Source organism: Lissotriton helveticus, chromosome 1_1, assembly GCF_964261635.1.
Source record: "Lissotriton helveticus chromosome 1_1, aLisHel1.1, whole genome shotgun sequence".
Taxonomy (NCBI): domain Eukaryota; kingdom Metazoa; phylum Chordata; class Amphibia; order Caudata; family Salamandridae; genus Lissotriton; species Lissotriton helveticus.
In genome coordinates, this window is record NC_136057.1 from 660,759,737 (window position 1) to 660,774,743 (window position 15,007).

At 43.3% G+C, this 15,007-nt stretch overlaps 1 protein-coding gene across 2 annotated transcripts in view; it reads right to left on the reverse strand.

The window, feature by feature from the left end:
* The window catches only part of SEMA3A (semaphorin 3A), a 633,443-nt gene that overhangs the window by 418,196 nt on the left and 200,240 nt on the right, over positions 1-15,007 (reverse strand). For both annotated transcript variants that reach the window (XM_078674184.1, XM_078674185.1), the window contains exon 3: positions 266-328. In XM_078674184.1, the coding sequence (XP_078530310.1) occupies positions 266-328 (63 nt within the window). The remainder of the gene's footprint in view (positions 1-265; positions 329-15,007) is intronic.

Genomic DNA, 15,007 nt, shown 5'->3' on the forward strand with positions numbered 1-15,007 from the left:
CGCAGTCGAGCATTATGATGGCAAACTCCTGACGGTCCAGCAGCGATCATATCTTGACCTATTTTATGTTCTATTTTAAATGCATTTGGTATATTTAATGGAGAATGGAAACCATACATACAACTTTTAGATAAATAATAGAATGTCATAGGCACAAACACTGTTGAGAATACAGATGTTGTAAAAATCTTTTAAAATATTTATATGATGAGACAATATAAAATATTAATTTCTTTCATGCAGAGAACCTAAGATTTATACTTACAAGGAGGTCTTTTCCAGCCCACTTGCACTCGTCCCTTCGGGTATGAGACACTGGCCAAACAATCTAAAGATAAAACACAAAAGTCAATTTCTACAAGGATGTATTAGAAACTGTATTAGAAACTGCTACTTTATATGTTTCCTTTTTCTTGAAAAATGCACCCCTCTTGTCTGCCATTTACAGCATGCATTTTCATCATTAAATTTCGGTTTGTATTAAAGAGTTTTCCCTCACTCACTAGTCAGAGCTACTTACATTATATACAGAATGTAGAATTTGCCACATTTTCTCCACTGGATTTTACATTCTCAAAAAGTCTGATACATTATCACTAAAAAGTTCATTTCAAAACCATGTAAAAAAATTAAACAAAACACTATTTGTGCCGCCAGATTAACTTGAAACCAGAACAACTCCCTTCTCGTAGACAGAATATTTCAGTTTCAGTAGGGCAACATGGGCTTAAAATAAAGTATCTTTACAAAGTGCTTGAATATTTTTATTGAGGGAGGGGCTGCACATCCCCTTTAAGCAATATTGAGTGGTGAGTTGGACTTTTAATCCACCAGTATACTCACAAAAGAGACTTTTTTCATTTGTTAGTAGTAGTCCCACAAATACATGACCTGTTGCGGCAGATGCATACCCCATAATAAAACAAGGGCTGCTGGCTGCCATCCTCTCTGTGGGAGCAGGAATTATTGGATCAAACCAGTGTGTTCTTCAAGATGTGCTCTGTGTGGGGCTGACAGTAGTGGCAAAGAAAAGTGCCATGGAACCCCCATTGGATCCACTCAGAGGGCTCTACCAAAAGCAGGTAACTAATGGTACTAACGAGTGATTATTCATGTATGATTGCAAAATATGGATAGTGATGTTTAAAATATTTGACTCTATTCTCTTATTTGAATTGGGAAATCGCTGTTATCATTTACTCTGAGTAGTCCACTGAGGGATACTCTAATGAGCAAAGAACAATACCTAGAGATCTGCTTAGTTCCTAAAGTAAAGATATAAGGGAAAATGTGCACCTGTCTTGGCCTAGGCAGAGTTTGCGGAGTTTTACTCCACGAAGTGCAGGAAAAACTCTGCCGCCGTCTGCAGAATTCATCCAGCAGCAGATTCTGTTAAGTGCACTACTCACACTGATTTTTAGCATCGGGGGTTTGTCCTGCACTATAAAATCAGTGCAAACTACACTTCTCATTGAACCAGAGGGTGCTGCTGCTTTCTGCCTAACGAGTAGACAGCGCGAGCAGCATATTTTTCAACGTGTGCGGACTAGGGCGCGTCATGGCGAAGAGGAGCGGCGGTTAAGTGAACATCGCGGGAACGAGCGGCAGCACAGGTAAAGTAAAGGCTTAGGGCGGGAGGGAGTCGGGGTGGGAGGGGGCGGGAGGGAGTCGGGAGGGAGTCGGGGAGGGAGCCGGGGTGGGAGGGGGGAGGGAGCGGGTGTGCACAGAGGGACAGGCTAGGAGGAGTCGGGGCGGGAGGTGGTCGGACCGGGAGTGGGTGTACTGGCCCCAGCCCCTTTCTGCCCCAGGCAACGCTGGGTCGGGCTGCTAGTATTATATAAACGATTTCCCTTGTCTTAATGAGGCACACAGCTTATTTGCAATATAAAGCAGCACATGCATGCATGATTTTGAAAATAAATATTTGTTTCTGATTGATATTCAGCACTTGCCATATTTGCTTAAATGTGGCTTATTTGCTAATATACCCTCAAATAACATATGTGCACTCTGCAGTGCTTAATTTGTGCCAGTGCTTTCCGGTGCCTAGCACCGGCATTATTTGTCAGGGCCGGGTCTATACACGATATAAGCTGCTGCCTGTTCAGAGTTCACTCAGGTCTCCCCGGTGGCAGCGGAGAGCTGATATCGCTCGCGTTACTTTGCTTGACATATTTCAAATTGGGTGTTGTGGACACCCATACTATTATGCAACACACACTGCCAGAAACTGCCTCAGTCCCTGCCTCAGCTTACACCAATACATCACAGTAGTGCTAAAAATGACCGATTGGAAAATGTTAGTACCCAGGCCCCGGCAAATCCTGAAGTATGGGTCCCGACATGGACCAGTGATCACTATTTACGCCCGTGGCCCGCCCCAGCAGCATACTGTGCAGCCTCAGCACTAATCGGGCGCTGAAAGCAGAAGAAGCAAGCTGCCTGTTGCGCAGCAGGCCTTAGGTAATTTAAAACTCCACCCGCGGCGGTAAATTTAAATTAATGATGATCCCCGGCCCGGGCCCCCGGACTGCGGGGACCGCAGCAGCCCACTGCCCAGCTCCGCTCTGAGCTGTGCCTGCTGTGAGTCTGAGTGAGTGGGGAGGGTGGGGGCACGTTTGCCGTTTGAGTGAGAGAAGTTGTGGCCAGACTCTGGGGAGGCGGGCAGTCGGCCCGTAAACCGGAATTCCATGCTCTACTCACAAGTAAGTGTGAGTCCATTGGAGAGTCAGATTTCTTTTAAACCTTGCCTGGGAAAATATGTGAATGTAGCGTATTAAACTGTGCTTCCTCTGCATTTGCGTCTTGACAGTATAGATGCAAGAAACTAATTGCTGAAGTTTCTGGAGCACATTTTAACTGCCTGCACTGAAAGAGAGCTGTTATTATTTGTTTAAATTATGTGGCTGAATGGGGTCAGTCCGCTGCTCCATGTATGCAGCTGCTGGTTTCCCAATTGCTGCACTTTGCAATGGCTAATACTTCACGCTGGTTTTCGTCTTCCGGCTTAAGGTTTTATACTATATTTCATGCTGCCTACACTGTCTATTCAATATTGATACGATGTCAGCATCGTTCCCTAGCTATTCTATGGGTAAATGCTTATTTTCTTATCAAGAAATTCTAGCAAAAGGCGCCTTTTCTCTTTCATTTTACCCTCCCCACAGTCCGAACCAATAGGAGGTCTCACCATTCTCTTTTTTCCTCCTTTCATCCATTATTCATTTATTTCCTCACTCCAGACGAGTACTCCCCTTCCTGTCTGCATTTATTGTTGCCTTCCTTAATGTATTTTTTCCTTCATCCCTTCCTTTCTTTCTTTCAAGCAGCACAGTACAAGCACATTGTCTTTAAGTTGGGAAGCTTCCTCACGTCGTTATAATACCTTTTCTAAAGCTGCATTTTGACCTTTACTCACATTCTGTAATTCAAGTTGACTTATAAGTTGTTGTTATAGACTTTCCGTATTTTATATTATATTATATTGATTTGCATAGCGCACTAATCACCCAAGAGGGTATCCAGGTGCTTGGGCAATGGGCAGGTGTGTAGGTTTGAGGTACTCGAGGTGCTTATGTAAAGAGCCAGGTCTACAGCTTCTTGCTGAACTCTAGAAGTGCGGTGGTGGCTCTGATGTGAGGCTTGTGGATGTGGATGGAGCCAATAAAGGAAGTAGGTGGAGCCATTTGAGGAAGTGGGTGGAGCCAGGAAATTGGGCGTGGCCTCCTAAAAAATGGGAGCACCTGCACTTCATATTTTGCAAATTAAGCACTGGCACTCTGTTCTTTATGTGGCGTACCTGACACAATGTTACATTAAAATGCTCATATTGTCAAGACACAACTTCTTGTCCGTTATACACAATGATCTAAATGATGATATCTGTCGACAAAAATAGATTCCTTAGTGTGTCATTCCACTCACAGTCAATGTTGCCTGTATTCTAAAAGAAATAGGCACCTTTCAGAGACCAACAAACAACAATAAATACATTTAAAAATAATGGCAGATTATCAAGAATGTTTGGGTACAAATAAATAATGTTTTTAGAAAAAAACTATTGTTTTTAGTAAACATAAGTAGTCAGCCAGGAATGTAAACAAGCAGAAAATAATCCCAATACACACAATAAGAAAAAGAAGCATTGTCATAGCCAATAGGTCTTGCCTTTTAGTTCTTTTGGCTTTGCTTTTTTGCTGATGCTGCAGAGCAGCATAGTAAAAAAAATAAGCATGATGACACGACTGCTGTTGCCCGTAGAATAATTTTGTAAGCACGAGTGTGCATCTGCACACAAGGACTATCTTACTTTTTTATTTACCTATCCAAGATGGCTGGCTCCACTTGGATTGGAATTTTTACATTTTTTATATTATAGCACAAAAGCTAAAAATCAAAGAATGTAGGGGGCCGCAGATGAGCAGGCAGTGGGAGAGGGTAGGGTAGGGAAGGAAAAGCACCACTCACACATGGAGGGGAAACACACAATATAGAGACAGGGCCGGCTCTAGGCTCACGGAGGCCCTGAGCAGGGAGTGTAGGTAGGGGGCCCGAGGCCGCCAAATACCTGCCAGGGGCCGCCACGCAAATATGTATCTAAGGATATATATTGGCGTGGCGGCCCCTGGGGTTTGGCGGCCCTGTGCAGGTGCACAGCTTGCACATGCCTTAGGCCGGCCCTGATAGAGAACAACAAGTAGCACAACTGTGTTGGGGAGTTTGGCCGGGGAGAAACAGGCAAGAGAGTGTGAGCTGCACATGTGGGAGTGAGGAACATGGAATGGGGCAGATATTTTGCAGCGAGAAGCACGCTGGAAAACATATGTATTCTCAAGGAGTGTTTAACAAAACAAATAGTTCTCTAAAAGTGAGCAATAAAAGTCAGTCAAACAAGAGTATAGTAAAGAGGCTATGCCCTAGGGGAGAGGCAAAGACAAGAAGAGGAAGGCAGGCCATTGAATAAGAAGCCTGCAAATTGTAGTGGCAATGAAGCCAACCAACTACAAGCAATGGGCAGGTCGTAAGCCCACTGTAAGTTCACAGTAGGTCATTTGCTTTCCATGCTTGTTAGGCAAGACCACAAAATATAGCTATTCATATTGTGCACAGACATGGGAGTGGGAAAACCTGACAAAGGAATGTGTTTCTCAAAAGAACATGAAATCAATTATAAGCATAATATATATTTGTACAGTATAACTTCTCAACAAAATACATGATGTAGGGATTGCAGTAACAGGTTTAGGGTTGTCGCTGGAAAAAATCTATTTAAGACTTGCTTTGCTAACGTATGACCAGACCGTAAATTGTACGCAATTAGCCATATCTGGAAACCTCAGTACAACATTCCTGGAAAACATGCACCCTCAGATAGAGGTTAGCTGGCAAGACAAAATGGAAAGTCAGATCTCTGCTGTTATTCTTGACGTGACAGGCAGATTCTGCCACAACCAGGAGTGCTGATATTCTGGTAGAATTAATAACGTGCGGACTATGGGTTCTTGTGCAGGAGCAAGATAAGTACACTCATATATTGTGATATTTCTTTGGGTTTAGGCTTATTTCCATTGCATTTCGGGCGTGCATCTCATATTTTAGAATACATATGACCCTCTCATAGTCAATTATTCACGCTTGTTGAAAAGCTTTTGGGAATTAGATATAGAATAAAACATGATCCTCAAAAAATTTCAAGCTCTCACTCAAATGGCAGCCTCTGATAATGAACTATGAATGGCAGAAGGCAGGGTTTCAGCCTTGATATTCAATACGTGCTATTTATTTATGGAACTAGAAAAAACATGTTCATAAACACTTGTATGTGTTTAGAAACGTTTACAAAAATGTACGTCCAGAAAGGTGTAGTGACAAAACGTCTTCACATGACACTGTAAGTAATGTACATTTCTTTTGAGAGCATTACCCACGCTCTTTATGTTCCTGCTTGTTGAATTGTACCCCTCACAGCTGTCACAGTTGATTTGTACCATATCCTGTGGACGTTGCCTTCCATTTAAATGGTGTTCCCTTCATATTTACTGAGGAAAGACGAAAAGTAATAGCCTGCCTTCCGTCAAAACGAAGGAGACAGGCTATTTACTTCAGACCCCTTAGGACACATATATAAAATAAATGTCAGAGTTCAGGACCTAGTAAAAGAAATATTGAAACCCAGAAGCAATGCATCTTTCATAAAAAGTTAGTGTCTAGTGAGTGAAAACACACAGGAAAAAGAGAGTGGTTTTAATAGTTTAAAAGCATCATGGAATTTCTTTAAAAAGTGTTGGAGGCTTGTGGAAAGCCATGATGCTGTTAAACTTTACACAGAAAACCTGGTCGGTGTTTAGAGATGAAATAAACATTATTTCCCATGCAAGTCGGTGCTTTCTACCCTTGTTTCAAAACGCTGCTCTTTGCCACATGCCAGAGCGTGCAGCACTGCTTTCTTGCTGAGAGAAATGTGTAGTTGAGACGATAACAAGAGAAAATCTGTCTCTGGATCTACAATTCCAAGCAGTCCAAAACGGATACATTTTTAACCGACTAGATATTAAGACCATGGGGCATATTACCAAGGGCCTTATCGTCGCTTTAGCAGGAATCTTTCCCGCTAAAGCGGCGATAATTTAATCGCCCTTTTACCTAGCTGTCGCTAACACCAGATAGCGACAGCTAGTAGGAGATAGCGAGTTTCTGGGGGCCCACTTTGCATGTCAGCGATATATATCGCTAATGACATGCAAAGTGGGCGTGTCAAGATGTTAGCGACTGGAAACAGTCGCTAACATCGCTAACTCCTATTGCCAACTTTTGGAAATAATCGCGCTAAGCGCGATTATCTCCAAAAGCTAATGCCTGCACAGAGCAGTTCTTAGCCATGTTATCCAATGGTAGGTGGATAACATGGCTAAGAGCACTTGCTCGGTAATGCATGAATATCGCTGACTTTTCAGCGATATTCATGCATTTCGGCCGATTTATATCGCTTAGGAGATAAACCTTGATAATAGCAAGGCTCCTAAGAGATAAAAATAGGCGAAGCACGGCGATATAAATATAGCCGCTAACCAAGCTTAGCGATATTTTTCGCTTAAGCTTGGTAATATGCCCCCATGTTTTTATATATTTTAAGTGAGGTCTAATGTTAACAAACTCTTCACCGCACATGGCTTGAAACCAAGACATAGGCATGTGCACAGCCTGTTTACCCCACACGCACATCACCCATTTGCCAAATGGGTAGCTTGTGGACCGTTTTTTATCTTACACTAGGTTAAAAAAACTTAGAAAATCGGAATTTACTGACAATGTTCTACATATTGGCAGGGAGTTTAAAAAAAATGTCATTTTGATGTTTGGTTAAATACAAAATACTGTGAATTTAATTGAAGGTTTCCAGTTTGTTGCATGGCGGTGTTCGGTTCCGAATTGCTAGATAAAAATATGTGATTATCCCCAAACTAATATTTTAACCTTACAGGTGGGTTGCTTGCTTTGCAATATAATGCCTGTTTGAATTTTGCTAGAAGTTGTATAGTAACCAAACTGGTGAAGTTTCTTTTGCGGGGAAAGTTCACTAATTACATGAAAGTTATTAAAATGTTAGTTGTACCTTAACATACTTTTAGAGTTCATTACATACATCTGAATGTTATTTTTTTCCCCATGGCTCTTTTTTTGGTCCATGGGCAAACTGCGTAGGGACAATTTACTCAGTATTATCGGTAGTTGGTCACAAAATTAAAGATCCACAATATCGACTGTCACTATATGCTCAAAGTAAGCATAGATAGGAAAGTTTAGATTTACTATTTAAACTCCTCATCTACTTACTGCAACAAGATAGCTGTAGCCAATATTGTGAAGGAAATTTAAGTTCAAGCCAATATTAAAACATGGACATAGTGACTCTCCATCTTGTGATAAGTGTTCGTACTTGCTTTCTAGGGGGTGTTTGGAAGTTACTGGTAGATTAGAAGAGAAAATAGACTCTGATCTTTAACTACATCCAAGTACCAAATTTCACTGAACTTGGTTCTCCTTTTGATACATGGAGAGAGTTGAAGGTCTACACTTTTTTATGCTGAGGTGTGTAGCAAACACACATGCTCAATTCACAATTGTTAAGTGATACAGAATGCATCTTCCAAACTAAGACATACTTAAGTATAATAAAACAGCATCATCAAAAACACTAAAAGATTAATAGAGCACTAGAACTATTTGGGATACAAATGGTGATTAGATTTGGGTTCATAAGACAGGGTTGATATATGGATCCATTAACATGTTATGAAGTTACCATGCTCAAAGTTTAGCGTTTTCATTAAAACATTTTAGAAGAGTAGAAATTATGGCACAGATCAGACTGAGAATCAACCTGGGTAGGATACAAATAGAAAAATTACTATTGGACTAGTGTGCAAAATTTATGTAAATGGAGGCTGGGTATAGGCAGTGATGACATTGTGTTATGGTGCCATTGTAGTGGCCCAAACTGGAGCTCTGATTGAAGCATTCTTATTATTATTTTTTTATTTTATTGAAGCCAAGGTTTGTCAACATAAACATATACATAAAATACTATTAAAACAACACAATTAATCTATTCAGAGTACTAAAGTCACCAAAAGTCACAGTCTCTGTTTACATCCTCTACACTTCATAAAAATAGCAGTTCAAGTATAAAAGCATCATATTCCCATAGAAAAAGCCCCCTGCAAACATTTACCCAATAAATAGATACATAGATAAATAAGTAACCAATTGACGAAGTCTTAAATCACATTTCTGCCCGCCACCAAACAAACTAACCACTGCGTCCTTTCCTTCTGTTTTAATCAAATCTCGTACCCCATATTTTATTAAATTTAATAAGTCCCCCATTTCTTGCAGCGAAGGTGTATTCACTTTTCTTAACCCTTCTCATCTTGTGCCCCCATTCCAAAACTGACGGAATTGAGTCGTAGCGCCAATTTTGGAGAGTCAGTGATCTCGCAATCGCCATAGTAAAGAAATCTAACCACTGAATCAACAAACTGGAGGTCCGGATCAAAGCCAAATAGAATTAACCTGTCATTTACTTCCAACTGTAAGTTACATTCTTTTTCGAGATACACAAAAACCTCTGCCCAGAATACATTATTCTTTGGACAGCGGAGCATGATATGTGGCCAATTTGCAGCAGGAAAATTCAGGCATCTAAAACATTGGGAAGACTGATTGGGGTACATTTTGGCCAGGGCAGCTGGGGTTCGATACAGCAACCATTTACTAAAAAATAGCATCATGCACCAGTTTGCCCCTCTTAAGGAGCTAAAATTCAACCTGTTAATAGAGGTCCAGATATGGGTAGACATTTCACAGTTTTCCTGCTCTGACCATTTCCTTAAAGCTTTAGATTCAACATCCACCCCCTTTACCAAAGTCAAATATTTTTTCCAGGCACCAAGTTTACTGTCTGAAACCTTGACTAACAGATCCTCCACCAGCTGATTCTGAGCCAAAAAAGAACTAGTACTGATTTCAGCTAGATATTTAAATAGAGTACTATAGGAATTCATTAAAATAAAATCACTGGTTAATAATTGACACATATCTGCTATAGACAGCCAGTTACCATCCCGTATAAAGTCAGAAATTTTAGCAAATCCTGCTTCCGCCCATTTTACGGCCAGATATCTGGATTGTCTAACACCTATAAGGGGGAGAATCTCTTCTAACAAGGAAGCAGAGTTGATTGCAGGTATAGAATATTTTTGCAAAAAAGCCTGCCTCCTTTTAAAATGCCATTGCAAGCTCTTATAGCTGACCAACTTTGGCTATCTATACATTAACAGAGGAGAATGAATTTGGCTATCCTGACACATAAGAATAATAAAAAAGTTGATAAAAAATTAACTTGTGGTGCGGGCTTAAACCTCGATAAATATTGTGCAAAATACGCATCATAATAGGCTTTAAGATTGGGAAGTGCTAATCCGCCCTGATCGAAGTCTTCATATAAAGTGCTAAGTGCAAGGCGTGGGACTTTCTTTGCCCATATAAAAGTTGTAAACATTGACTCCACCTGAAAAAAGAAGGAATTTGATAAAGTGCACCGAATTGAGGCGAACAAAAAGTTAAATAATCGTAAAACAGACATCTTTAACAGTGCCACTCGTCCCATGATAGATAAGCGAAGTAAATTCCATCGGGAGAACAGCCCTTTAACTTTCTTTATGAGGGGAACAAAATTTAATTATAAAGATCATCAATTAGGTTTGAGAAAAATATTCCTAAATATCTCTTTGGATTAGAGTTAGCAGAGCCTCGAAGATCAGGGTGTAAATTTAGGGCAACACTCCCACACTGAATAATTTCCGTCTTGCCCTTATTAATACGGTACCCCCCTAGAGCTTCAAAGTCTGCAAACAACTCAAAGACCTTGGATTGAACCTCGACTGTGGGCTTAATTAGAAGCATGATGTCATCGGCATACAGCTTTATTTTGGGCATTGCTGTAATTGGAGGGCAGATATCAACACAATTACGAATAGCTGTTGCTAAGGGTTCAATAAAAAACGCGAATAGCACCGGAGACAAAGGGCAACCTTGCCTCGTACCTTGCTTAATTTTAATAGATCCTGCCACTTCCGAATTAATAATTATATTGGCCGTCGCATTCTCATATAGGCTCTGAATTAAAAATATCAATGACCTTGGGATATTAAAAGAATGTAAAATTAAGAATAACGTCTCCCAGACCACAAGGTCAAAGGCCTTTTCGGCATCTAATAATAAGATGAGAGCTGGCATCTTCCGACCCTCAAAATAATCCAGGGCTTCTGCAAGAAAGTGGGTGTTAGTGGCCATTTGTCTTCCGGCTAAAAACCCATTCTGGTCGGGGTGGATTAAATGTGCTGCGAATGTATTGAACCGACAAGATAAAAGTTTTGTTACGATTTTATAGTCCGAGTTCAGCAGCATAATTGGACGATAGGAGCTAGGATCCATCGTATCCTTGCCTTTCCTCGGGAAACTTACAATATTCCCTTGCCTAAAAGATTCCGGGACAGGCCCTCCTTCCAATAAAGAATTAATCAAGACTAAAAGAAAATCTGACAGTGCTCCCAAAAAACGTTAAAAATTCTGCAGGCAATCCGTCTGGGCCGCAGGCCTTGCCATTCGCCAAATTCCTTACAACTTCCTCCAGTTCAGTAAAGAAAAAGGGCTCGCCATAGATTGGTTATCTATTTCAGAGAGGGTTGAAGATGGATTTTCTTGAAGGAATTTGGCAAGCAGTTGGTCATCGACCCTTTGTAGATTGAAGCATTCTTGAAGTGATCAAAAGGAAGAGAGAATACACTACCTGAAGTCAAAGCACTGGTACAGTGAATTGAGTTTCTCTCTGCAATACCTCTCACATTTCTCACAGGTGGAGTTAGAACAACTTTCAGGCCTGTGTATAGTACAGAGGACCGCAGCCTCTCACTAACCAAACTGATGCATGCAGTGAAGAACTTTTAAGAGAAGGATAGTTCTTAAACATAAAAAAGTTATGCTGGAGAACAGAGCCCTTGGACCAGCATAGTGGATTTTCGGGATAGATGATTTTATGAGGAATGATGTCCGTGATTGATCTCACAGAGTTGCACTAATGTTTTGCCACAATATCAGCCTTCTTTATTTAAAAATTGTGGCACTAAGTGGAAAAACTCTGCAAAATACTCATTGTATTGTTAATATGGGAATATGGTTGCCACCACTTTCTGCCCCCTACTGAGTCTCAGTGGCGGTATTCAGCAGTAACTCCTCCTTGCATCTGGAAACATAGCTACAAGAAATTCCAAAGGCTGGTCTTCACAACTTCTATGTCCTTGACTCCCAGTAAGCAAGCAAGACAGACCTCTGTATTGAAGAATAAGATACAAGCATTCCACAACTACAAGAGATAGGTTTGGAGGTGTGGCCAGCAACATGGCTGGGTAGCTGCGTTCCTTGCGGGCTCTGCCGGCCCTGATTTGATCCTGTGTAGTATCCTGACCCTCAACGCCTTCTAATACCACCAGCGAGGATAGAAAGGTGTGTTGCGGAGAAGGTGAGCAGCCACACCAAAGAGCAGATGGAATACGGCGTTTTTCCAACCTTTGTTGTATCATCGCTAAACTGTTGTGCGCCAAGATTGTGTCTTCCCTGACCAGTCCGTGGCGACTCTGTGGGTCTCTGGAGTTAGGTGCGGGAGTGTCTGCCACTGACTCTGGTGCTGGAGACCAGTGGAGCCCTTCTGGATTGCAGCAAAGAAGACTGGAAGTGGTGTGCACACGCTCGGCGAGGGAAGAGACCTGCAGGCCCAAAGGTGAGCCGAGTGCTGGTGCAGTACTGCACGGAGGGTGGAGAGACTCTCCCGCTTCGCCCAGACTGCGGTAGTGCAAAGTGGACCTGCCACTGGAGCCGAACGAGGCGCCCTGGGGTCTGGAGTGGGCCGCTCATGAGTCTGTCTTTCCTGAGGCGGATGCCGGTGATCCATGCGGCGCTCACGTGAGCAGTCCCGTTTGCTGCTGGGCGGACCCAGAGTCTTTTGATACTGCTGCATAGCCCGACAGCCAGAGACTGGGCTACAGGTACAGCGATGTCGCTGCGGGGGTGCTGGCGGGACTGCCGATTAATTCCCTCTCCCTCCCCCCATGCCTGCTGAGTCCAGCAAGGCTGCCGTAGTGGAATGAAACATGTTTGAACTGGAGTGTTCAGTCAGCTGGCCCCAGTGTGTGCCTTCGGTTCTACTCTCTGTTGGGGACAGTATATCGTTATTATGCTACTGTGTGTTGGGCCTCCCACTCCCTGGCACCACCAGCCTCCACATTCCAAGGCCGTCTGACTTCTGCTTCCAGATACTACTCAAAGGGGCCATGGTGGAGCGTGGGGTGGGGCAAAAGGCAGGACAATTCAACTTGTAGGAGTGGGGGAGCCTCGGTGGAGAGGGGAGCCGCGAAGACATCTACCACATGGACCGGTGGCCTGGGCCTAAACTCTGCCCCTTTCCCTACTGACCCCAAGAATATATTGGGACAAGCGAGGAGGAAGTGGCTGGAAGCGGTAGTTGTGTCCCCTCTATGGAACTTGCCTATAAAAGGGGGAAGCTTTTGGGCATATCGTTGGCCCTTGCAGAAAGACAGACATTACTACAGCTGACCTAAGAACTATGAGACACCAAAGCGGGTGAGTCGGTGGGAATCCACCAGTGGTGCTGCGAGGGCCGTGACAGGGGGAGGTAGTGTCCAGTGACATTCCCGCACCAGACGGCCTGCAATGGCGAAAGATAAGGAGCCTAAGACGTTGTGGCAGGAACAATTAGATCACTTTGCTAAAGTGCTCCCTGTGCCCGCGGGATATGATGAAGGTCCAGACAATGCGGCCATACTACAGGCAATCCATGACTCAAAAGACAGCCTGGAAGGGAAGATGGTGGAGATGCGTTCAGAGGTTACATTGATAAGCCACGACCTGCGAAAAGTCTCCAAGCGTATTACTGAAGCAGAATCTCAGAGCTCGAAGGTACCTCCCACTCTAAGCAAAAGGATGTGTCGGGGCTTCTAGCCTCACTGAAAGACGTGGCCGAGAGGGCCGACCATGCTGACAGTAGGGCCCGCAGAAATAACCTTCGATTTATTGGTTTTCCGGAGAATGCGGAACAAACTGACCCGGACCAGTTTCTCCTGCAGTTTCTAAAAGACACCCTTCCCAATACCCATTTATCGTCCTGCTTTGTCATAAAATGAGCACACAGGATGCGTGGTGCGCCTGCCCCTGGGAGCCCCCCTCGACCCTTGATAGCCTACTTTCTGAACTTCCAGGATAGAGACATAATCCTACGCGAGCTGAGGAAGATGGGGGGATCAAATATGAAAATATGCGAGTGATGGTTTTCCTAGACTACTCGCGAGATGTTCAGAAGCAGCGACAAACCTTTGATCCGCTTTGAGCACTCAAGATCCAGTACATGCAACGGTTCCCAGCCAAGCTTAAAGTTATCTTCCAAGGCAACACATTGTTTTTTCAGACTCCGGAAGAGGCATGGTCATGGTCATGGATTGAGGAATGGCTCAGGCATGGATCACCCCAAACATCTGTTTGGCCCACGGAATAGAGACTGGGCTCAGGGCAGGAACAACGCAAAGACAAGCACAGGAGACGAGTGCTGAGTATCCGAGGGGCGGCTGGAGGAACACCAGAGAGATCCTTGCAGCCGAGAGAAAGTAGGTCACAGATATCGGACTCTGAGGACGATGTCCCTCAGGAACGCACCACACACAACTTGCGGAGATTGAGTGACACCATCCACTCCGACTCAGCAGATGCAGCTAGCAAACACCCATTACTGGATAGCATTAAGCGGTTGGAAGCCACGGACCCGATCCTTCTCGCCACAAGCAAACAGCAACAGCATCTGCCCAACAATGGTGAAGAGGACTGAGATGGAGCAGGACAGCTGCCAACAAACAGTAAGATAGCCCTAAGGCCTGGCAGACATTGCAGGACTTTGGCCTGAGATAGGGAAGTGCACTGAATGCTGTTAACGTATTATTGTGCAGTTAATTGAAGTAGAGGGGGAGGGGGGGCTACAGACCTCTTAGGAAACAAAATCAAGCAGGGTCTTGTATCACAATATCTTAAACAAGTTAAACGAGACATAATATTTTTTGCAGGAGACACACCTGATGGGTTCTAATTGTTCTTTCCTGAGAAGAGGGCATTATACTACACTGGCACATGCAGGTTTTACCAAGGGTTCGAGAGGAGTGGCAATCCTCATTAAAATGTTACCACCTTTTCGTGTTACTCAACAGTGGGTGGAATCTGACGGCACCTATGCTACTGTGCAGGGAATTTGGAACCGTAAGACGTTCTTAATTATCAGTGCCTATGCGCCCCTGCAATTTCACCAACGTACGCTGGATAGGCTGACAGAGATCCTACTCCACTCTGGGCCCGCTATACACATCATAGGAGGGGACTTTCATGACGTGAT